Genomic DNA, 10,482 nt, shown 5'->3' with positions numbered 1-10,482 from the left:
TTCTTTAGGGGTACTCATTGGAGTCTTTTATGGCTTCTTGTAAACCAATGTGGCTACTACACCCTGAATATATCATAATTTTTGAAACTTTACAGCAACCCACAATACACTCACACTACTGATGGCATACTGCTGAGATTTTCATGTCACTCACCTCATGCTTATGTGCCTGTACTATGGTCTTGTTTACACTTCACTGATCAACAATAGCAGCCTAGGATGACCCACTTTGAGAAAAGACTAAGTCCTAAGGTTACTGTCATTACCACTGAAAAAGAATAGTAAGTTTATAAGCTGTAGGTCTCCATGCCTCACATCCCTTGTGCCTTAACATTCTGGACCTACCATGTGGGACCTTGTCAGAAAACTTACAGAAGTCCATGTAAACCACATCTTCCATGCTGCCTTCATCAAGTTTCTTGGTTACCTCTCAATCAGATTTGTAAGACATGATCTCTCCTGCACAAAATCATGCTGACTCCTGATCAGTCCCTGCCTTTCCAAGTGAACATAAATCCTGTCACTCAGAAGCTTCTCCAACAACTTCCTCACTATTGATGTTAAGTCTCATCAGCCTGTAGTTTCCAGGCTTACTCCTACTGCCCTTGCTGAGGGCGACGACATTCGCTGTCCTCCAGTCGTTGCTAACTCACCATGGCTAACAAAGGTGCAAAAATCTCCATCAGAGCCCCAGCAATCTCCTCCTTTGCTTCCCTTGACATCCTGGGGTAGATTCCTTTGGGTCCTGAGGATTCATCCATCCTAATGCGTGCCAATATTTCTAACACTTCTTCCTTCCCAAAACAAACATGCTCCAAACAGAATATCAGCGTATCCTTCCCTTAACTCTCCAGCCTCCACATCCTTCTCCTTGGTGAATACCAAAAAGAAGTATTCATTTAGGACCTCATTCATATCCCTGGTTCCACACACTCTTTTTGTCCCTAAGGGGACATACTCTTTTCTTAGCTATCCTCTATACTTATAAGAGATTTTAGAATTCTCCTTAAACCTACTTGCCAAGGCCATTTCATGGCTCCTTTTTGCCCTCCTAATTTCTTTCTTAAGTTCTGTTACTTCCCCAATAAACCTCAAAGGAATTGTTCGATAACAATTTCCTTTAGCTGACATACACTTTTTTTTCCTTATACATTCTTCAATATCCTTCATTAACAAAGGTTCCCTAAGCTTAAGATCTTCACTTCTTACCCTTACAGGGACATGCTGATCTGAACTCTTACTATCTCGCTTTTAAATGCCTTCCAATTATCAGATGTTGTTTCTCCCTCTCCCTCTAACAGCTGCTTCTGCCAGGTCCTGTGTTACACTTGAAATATGCCTTCCCAGGGTTTAGGGCCCTAACTTCAGGGCCAACCTGATCTTTTTCCATGACTATCTTGAAGATATGCTCATTGTTCACTCAGAGTTCCTGCAGACACTTCTATTGCTTGTCCTCGTTCCCTAAGATAAGGTCTAGTACAATCCCCTTCCTAGTAGGACTGCTTCAAAAACCCTCTTGAATGTATTTTACAAATTCCACCCCATCTAAACCCATTGCACAAAGGAAATCCCAGTCAATATTGGGAAAGTTAAAATTCTCCACTACTACCAACTCTATTGCTTTTACACCCTTCTGCAATCTACCTACATATTTGTTCGAATTCCTGCTGACTATTGGGAGGGCTAAAGTATTATCCCCATCAAAGTGATAGCCCCGTTCTTATTCCTAAATTCAACTCATATAGCCTCATTAACTGATCCTTCCTGATATCCTCTGATATCCTCTCTGAATACTGTAGTATCGTTCTCCCTGACCAACAGTGCAACAACCCCTCCCCTTTTGCAACCCCTCTGTCACACCTGAAACATTTGTACCCCGGAACATTTGAACTGCCAGTTCTACCCTTCTATCAACCACCTTTCCATGATTTAAACCATATCATAATCCCACGTGCTGATCCACATTCTCAGTTTACAGTATCCATTTTACCTGTGAGGCTCCTTACATTAAAGTAAATGCATTTAAGCCTACTGACCCTTTCATGCTTCCCTCTTCTCAATAGACTTGCTTGTTCTATTTTCTAGATATGAGTCAGCCTCCTGCTACACTGTCATTCTGGGTTCCACACCCCTGCCACACTAGATTAAACCCTCCTGAGTAGCAGCAACGAACCTCCCTGTAGGGTTATTGGTCCCTCTCCTGTTCAGGTGCAACCCATCCTTCTTGTATAGGTCACCCCTGCCCCAGAAGAGATCCCAATGATCCAAAAGCCTGAAGCCCTCTCCCTTTACATCAGTTCTTTAGCCACACATTCAGTTGTCCTATCATTCTACTTCTATTCTCTCAGCACATGGCACTGACAGTGATCCTGAGACTACACCCCTCCTTTTCAACTTTCTGCCCAACTCCCTAAATTCCCTTTGCAGGACCCCATCCCTCTTCTTACCTGTGTTGCTAGTACCAAGAAGCACTACGTCCTCTGGCTGCTCTCTTCCTTGACTCTGGCACCAGGGAGGCACCAGATCACCCTGGAATCTCATTCTCGACCACAGAAATGCCTGTCTGTCCCCCCTACTATTGAATTTCCTGTCACTACTACTTGTCTTCACTTTGTTCTTCTCTGCTATTCAACAGAGCCAAGTGTGGTGCCACCAGTTTGGCTGAAAGGCCATCCCCTTCCCTCCAACAGTATCAAAAGCATACCTGTTACAGAGGGGAATAACGACAGGGACCTCCTGTACAGCCTGCCTGCCCTTTCTGGTGGTCACTCATCCAGCTGAACCTGCACTGTGACCACCTTACAGTAGCTCCTGTCTATGACACTCTCTGCCTCCTCAATGAGATCAGCTGCAGCTCCAACCAATGTCTCAGGTCTGAAAAGAGCTGCAGCTGGACACGATTCCCGTAAACATAGTCGTCAGGGACATTTGACTTCTCCCTGATCTCCCACATCTCACAGTAGAACCTGATTGCCATGACTAGTCCTTCTAACTACTGATGTACCGTATTGCTACTCAACCTTCTCGCCAATGCCCCTGTTGTCAAAGCCTCTGCACTTTGACCTTAACCACAACACTTTGACTCAGACACAGCTGTTCTCAAAAAGCTGCTCCAATATTACAGATTCTTCTTAATTTCCTTGGTAAGTTCCTGGTGTGGTCTATGCTGCCTGCATCTTCTATAAGGCTGAATGAGAGGTAACATCTGAATAACATGACTGGAAGGAATTTTGGGGGCCATTCTGGGATAAAGTAAGATGAGTAGAACAGTTTTGCTTATCCATAATCATGTTATGATCTCCATGTGTATGGTACACATACAGTACCAGTCCCAAGGGAAAGGAAGAGACCATTTGAATGTCATTAGCACATTGATGCACTTCTTGTACCAGTTCCAGTTCAGTTACTACTCAGAATAATTCAAACTGAAGTTATACTGCAGAACCTACAGTGTCTTCACTAGAGTACAGACATTTTCAAAATACAGTTCACTTGAATATTTTTACAAGTTGCAGCTAGCAATAAAAAAAATTTGTTTTTGCATAAAATTTGTGCATAATTTTATGTACCATTTTTCCATCATATTTTGCTGGGCAAATCAGTTCTGCTCGCTTACCAATTATATTCACTAATTACCATTTGCATCACAATTCATGCAAATGTATATGGAGCATGTAAACACCTTGTAAAAGATCATTACCTGAAAAAGAATGCAAAATTAACTATATCCCTTAAGAACTAGTTTCCCTGTCAATGATTGGAATAAAAATGATTATGTTACATATTATTTTGGCACCCTTCTGGCACTATCTTTTTCTAGTGATTATTATCACAACAAATTGCTTTGGAAGAGGCACATCTGTTATTATATGAGGAATTCTTGACAACATCTACCATCATCAATGAAAGGGCAAGATATTTATTTTTTGGTGATGTTGGCTGAATGACAACCAATATATTCAAAGAACTGCTTTAATACATGGGGTCTTTGACAATCACCTGTCTGGAAAGATCATGGTTTTAGTTTAATACACACTTGGAAGTCCTCAGGTAATGCAATCCTCTCTCTACACTGCAGTGAAGTTTTGACCTAAGTAATGCTTCTTGGAATGATCCTTTTACTGCAGTAATTCCAACCAAGTCAAGCAGACATGCCTGGTCCTCAGTGACCTAGTTGCTTTAAATAGAAATTCTTTCTTATACTGTTAAAGTAATTTCCATTCTGCAAGAGACTTTATCACTGTGCAGATTTTCCTGGCAGGCATGTGTAAAACCAGCTGAGATGCAAATTCAGAATTGCCGAGTGAATTTGGATATGACAAGAACAGACCTCTCAAATGTTTTGGAAGGTTCAGGAGTGGAAATACCTGAGTTTTGTGCTGCTCTTCCATGTGACCCTCAGCTTTGTATTTATAATATAAAATGAAGAACATGGCTGGAAATACACAGTCGGGCATGCATCGTCAATGCAGAGAGCAGTAAAGTTAATCTAACACCAATGACTTTGTTGGAACTGAGGACAAAAGGTTGCCATGCAATGGGTTTTATGCAGACACAGTGTCAGGGATGGGGAGAGGGAAAAAAGAGAAAGTCTGATCAGCTGGAAAGCAATAAAGGTTAAATGACAACACGTAAAGGGGGATTATATCAGAAAAAAGATGGGCTCAGAAGAGGTTTTTATCATTTTGAATGATTTATCTCTATTTTTTGGCAATTTTGATAAACAATTATCAACCTGAAATGTTAACTTTGATCCTCTCTCTGCAGATGTTGACTGATTGGTGTGTTTCCAGCATTCTCAACTTGTTTTCAGACTTCCAACACTTGCATTTGTTTTGGCATTTTGTTAGGCTTCCCAGTTCTACATTAAACTACACCATATTGTGATAGTTTAAATCTTAGTCATCTTCATCTACTCACAGATTCTGTTTCCTATATTAATTTAAGAATATTTTTCACATTAAGCATTGTTGCAAAGTGATTGGAGCTTCTCAACCACACTCAGCCTGCCATTAAAAGATGATTCTCAGGATCAGTGGATTGCGGTTTGCATTAATAGGGAGGCCTGCTGTGTTTCATGCTGAGACCCCTGACTCCAGGTTATGGTAATATTTAGATTGTGAGGTGCGCTGATAGTCTGTTGTCCATCCGCAATTTGCAGGTACTACAATTATAGTCAAGATTGTAGTTCAAACTAAAGTAGGGACTGCTCCCATTCAGAAAGTCAATTTATTGTTGATGCATTTTATTTAGAGATCAAATTGATGTTATTTGATGAAATGGAAAGCAGGATGGGCAGGATTGTGTTAAACCAGTATAATTTTGATTTACATCTATTTCAAGCTTTATATTTGACCTGTATTAAACATAATTAAATCAGGCATTAAACATCAAATCAGGCAATTAGCTTTGAAAGAAGTACATCTCGCACCAGGCTCTGCCTGTGACTTCCTCTCTCCTATAGGTGTCACCTTCGAGTCAATGGACTTGGTTGCAAAACTCAATTTACAATTACATTTGCAGTGTTCAAAAAGAGCTCTGCCATATGTGTTAGTTTAGTTGGTCGATCCATTCATATTGAGCAATGTAAAATTAGAAATGAAAAAAATATAGATGGAACGGCAAATTAGAATTTTAACAAATCTGGAAAAATAAAAAGATTTAATATGAGGCAAAGATTTCCTAGCTAAATGGGAGAAAGCTTAGAATGCCTACCTCCAGCCTTTTCCATGTTTTACTTATCTTTTCCACAGTTGTCTTTTCTATATTTTCAGATGCGGTCAAAAAAGAAACTACTCAATAACCAATTATTCTTTCTTGCTGAATACTTTAAACTTGAAATATTTCAACACACTTTAAAAAAAATGACATGCGATTGTACCTTTGCCACTGAGCTACTCTGGATATTGGATGCCTTCAAGCGCTGAGTGGATAATGCGGTGAAATCAATGTGAGATGGTTAAGGAATATATTCAGAATGCTGTTTATTAGATTAAGCATAAAGATTGAAGCACTGCTTTGTTAAAATGCTGCTGAATAAAATTATTTGTTGGAAGAAATAAAGTGTGTAATTCAGTGCAATAAACTGAATACACTGTCAAGTGAGATGTCTCAGATTTTGGGGAATTCTTAAAGGAACTGATTTTAAAACATACATCTACTTCTGACGCTTTACCATTCAGGTGAACCCTTCTGCACTTATAAATAGTTCTGCAGACCCTGGAAGTTGGACCACTTCAGGATCTCCCTGCTGGTCAATAGTTGATGTTGCAGTTACTGTGAAAGACCACATAGATAGTTAATACTTCAATGCATTAGTGTCAATATTTCCGTTAGCCTTTTCTGCTGGATTTTTATCTGCCGAGTTCTGCTTGCGAACTCATGAGAACGCAATCTTCCCGTCTTTACAAGTGTTTGAACTGGTGTTGAGTTTGAATTTATTACAAAGTATCAGTACACAAATATTCATTGGGCACTCAGCTACTGGATCCACCTAATGATGTGCATTTTCTCCAAATTTTACTCCAAGATATAATCAAAAAAGTCACTACGAACAGTCTCAGGTACTTTATGTGATTGGATGGTCATAGCAATTGAATACATAGCGCAAGCAGGGATCTGCTCTGCTAGAAACAAACTGCTCAAAGTTAAATGATTTAAATATATATTTATTTATACACGAAGAACAGCCAACATTTATTCCAAATAATAAATATCCAAAATGTTTCATTTCTCACTTATTAGGATTCATATGAAAGACCAAAATAGCTTTATGTTTTGCTTTCACGTTGTGCGAAAATATATCGACCAGGACATCAAGTAAACATTGAACTGCCCCATGCCTATTCAACGCTGAAACAACGAGCTGTATTGCACATTTACCCACAAATATCCGCTCCAAGCGGTAAGGAACAAGAACATCCCAAGACCCTGACACAGGAACAAAATAGCGCCACAGGAGACCAAGACCGAGTAGAATAGCTTTTCAACTAACATGGGCGGAAAGTTAACCATTCACCATGAAAGCTCCAAAGCTTTCAGGTAAATTCTGGTGACGGCGTGCTGTCAAGGCCGGGTCCGGTAAGACCACAGCCCAGAGTCTCGTAACATGCGAAACTATTCAGAAATAAAGCTGCAGATTGCTAGGCAATGCAAACCTATCTCCACTTAACGCCAAAACGAAAGGAGCTTGGAGTTGATCTGAATGTGCAACGTTACAACGTACAACTAAATATCACCACAGTCCACACACGGACAACAAATACTAGCGCACAGATGCACAAACATATGGACACACCGAACCACCAACGCGCACGTTTGTTTTGCATTTTGTGAAAATTCGTGGAGAAATGAAGGATTCCCTACTTCTGTCCATAATTGTAAGCATGAGGTTCATAAAAATGCGGTATATCTAAACAACTGAATAAAACACTGACACTGGTTCATCCCGCGAACGCACGCAAATACCGCCCGCTTCCTTTCTCCCAAACACACAGAACTGGTCAGTGAGCATCACAGACCACGGCGATACCCCTTCTTCTGATGCCGATCACAGCTACATGTAGTGACTGACACTTTCAACTCCCGAGATTCGAAGGAACCTCGCTCAACGCGCGCCGCACAATGTATTGCACTCTTATTGCATCTTTGCAAGTTTTGCCAAGTTGCTCACAGCTCAGATAAACGATGCACCCGATTATCATTCAACAGAGAGCAGGGCGAAGAATAATGCTCTAGTGATGGGCACGTTGCTGGTTGTAAACGTTTAGACATTCACTGTTAATGCTCACGTTCAACACTCATCTAACTGTCTCCTGCTACCATGAGCTGACTATAGTTCATATAACCTCTCCTATAGTTATCACCACAGTGCATTGCATTGTCTTTACAGAACAATAATGAGGTAGGTGAACGCATGAAAAAGTACAGCGGAATATGGTCAGGACACACGTGTTTACTGAACTATAATTTTACAAAGTTACTTTGTCCCACTGTCTTCGTGAAGCATTCAGCTTTATATCACCGAATCCAGCAGCTTTCGGTCGTTCCCGTTAGTGTCGGGGCTGCAATTCGGCGAGGTGCCCGCGACGGACGCGGAGCCTTCGAAGCTGCAGTGCAGCGGGCAGCCGTTCTCGGCTCGCTCGTCGCTTTGCAGCGCGGTGGCACAGCCGCCGTGCTGTGTCGAGGGCAGAGTGTCCCTGCAGCCCCACAGCACCGTCCTGAAGGCGTGCCTGAAGTCCGAGCTGCGGCAGTAAATCACCGGGTTGAAGGCAGAGTTGGAGTAGCCAACCCAGTTCAGGAAAGTAAAGACCGGGCTGGAAATGCTGTCCTTGAAGATAACGTTGACGATATTTACAACGAAGAAAGGCAGCCAGCAGAGGGTGAAAATGCCCATTATAATCCCCAGGGTCTTCAGAGCTTTGTGCTCTTTCAGATTCAGGAATCGAGACGTCCTTTTATGCCCCTGTTTGGCAACCTTCCCATTCGGTGCCGGGGCAAGGTTCACGTTGTTGTTGTGATAGTGAAATCGTCCCTGACATTTGTTGATTTTCTTCAGCTGCTGCCTCGCTTCCTGGAAGACCCTGGCGTACAGAAAGATCATGACTAGCAGGGGGAAGTAAAAGGAGACGATGGACGAGGTGATGGCGAATTCTTTGTTGGTGAGGAACTCGCAGCACTTGGGATCCTCGTAGCACTTCAGTGACTCCGTGTCGTCCAGCCGCCACCAACCCATGTAGATGGGCAGGAAGGAGGTGAGAGCCGCCACCAGCCACACCGCCAGCACCGCCAGCCGCGCCTTGCCCTTGGTCAGTAGTACTTGGTAGCGGAAAGGCGACGTTATGGCCAGGTAGCGATCCAAGGCGATCACGCACAGTGTGCCGATGCTGGCCGTCACGCAGAGCACATCTAAAGAAGTCCAAAAGTCACACCAGAAGTTTTCAAAGTACCACGCCCCCGTGATGTTGCGAACCCCCCCGAAAGGAACAACCACCAGTCCCATCACCAGGTCTGCGCAGGCCAGAGAGGTGATAAAATAATTGGTGACAGTCTGCAGTCTCTGGAACCTAGCGATTGCAGTTATCACCAATACGTTTCCAAAGACGATTGCTACCACGATCACTGACATAACGATGCTTACTATAATCTTAAGGCCGGGACTCAGTTCCTTCCTCGCTGGAGCGCTCTCGGTCCCCGGCGCTGCGCTGGCGTTGAGCAATTCGGCGGTCAGTGGGTAATATGTACTTTCCTCGGTGCCAGTGGCCTGTGATCCCATCTTAATGGTAGGCAAAGCGAGGCAGAAGCAGGCAGAAGCTCTTTGGTCTCCTGTCAACGCTCATTCACGTGTGCTGCCGCCTGCCACCCGGTCCCGTCTCTCTGGTGCATATCTAGAGATGTGGTTAGGAAAACGAATTGAAAGCTCTGGTTTCTGCACTTATAGCCGCACGGGGGACGTCATGTTCTTTTACAACCAATCACAATGTGTGTGTAACTTCAAACGCCAAAGTCTTCACAGACATTCTGTCAGGAAACTATTTACTAGTAAGTGTTCAAAGGGGTCGGAATTATCCCGGTCAATTCTGCCACTGGCTCTTCGCATTCACAAAGTTTAGATTCAACAAGTTGGATAAAATTAAATATTTCCAAACTGTTTTGCTACACTCGTCATTTGGATTCTCTCAATTCACAAATCACACTCCTTTTCTAATAAGCATTCCCTTCAGAAATTGGTCCCAAAACATTAATATATAACTCCCATCAAGTTTAAGCAGCGACTGGAGGGCGCACAGACATACCCAAGGGCGGCGAAGTCAGGCGTTTGTTCTGTGAAGGTCTCTCCAGCTGTCAACGTGTTTCAGTATCTGGAGGTTACTCGGGTTAGTGGTGGGTAAGCGAGACCGTCTGACTTTAATTTCGGTCACTGCTCTTGCTTTTCAAGCGGGTGGGTTTTATTTTCTGCCTGCAAAGTTCCCATTCCAGAATGTCGAGTGCCTGCTTGGATTAGCAGTGGAGAGGGAGCCAAGGCGAGCACTGGGTTGCTGCCCTCACTCTCTGGAGAGTCACATGCTCACTGTGCAGGGCTATTGCCACGGGAAGGTCACATTCCATTAATATTGCTCAGGTCAAACAACGGACGCAAACAACAAAAAGGCGGCAAACTGGTCAGTGTCGGCATACCGGGCTTCAGTCGAACATCTAAAGTCAGAGGCCAGCTTCGCCAATCTTACAAATGCAACTACAATTTAAAATCCCTGCAGAAAGTGATGTCCTCCCCAAAATAAATCCAAATCTCTTCAGATTTCGACTCTGGGAGTTTGTTGATACGACATTGAGTTTGCCCACTTAAATTTTGTGTCCGTTGTGATAAGCGCTTTCGGGCGCTTTACTGAATTGTATAAATTTAGATGCTATTTGTTGTTAGGACATAATTATGTTATTTCAGGGCATTTCCAACATTGATGACGTTCAGTTAATGCACTACAC

The 10,482-nt window shown here is 42.8% G+C and overlaps 1 protein-coding gene across 1 annotated transcript; it reads right to left on the bottom strand.

Moving 5' to 3' along the window:
* Positions 1 to 6,652: 6,652 nt before the first annotated feature.
* On the bottom strand, positions 6,653 to 9,488 carry LOC127569365 (beta-2 adrenergic receptor-like). The gene has a single exon (XM_052013930.1). The coding sequence runs from the start codon at positions 9,272 to 9,274 to the stop codon at positions 8,015 to 8,017; it is 1,260 nt and encodes a 419-aa protein (XP_051869890.1). The 5' UTR covers positions 9,275 to 9,488; the 3' UTR covers positions 6,653 to 8,014.
* Between the last annotated feature and the right edge of the window lie 994 nt (positions 9,489 to 10,482).

The sequence above is a fragment of the Pristis pectinata genome, chromosome 4, assembly GCF_009764475.1.
Source record: "Pristis pectinata isolate sPriPec2 chromosome 4, sPriPec2.1.pri, whole genome shotgun sequence".
NCBI lineage: Eukaryota > Metazoa > Chordata > Chondrichthyes > Rhinopristiformes > Pristidae > Pristis > Pristis pectinata.
Note: the sequence above shows the minus strand (reverse complement) of the source record. Positions and strands in the feature narration are given on the sequence as shown.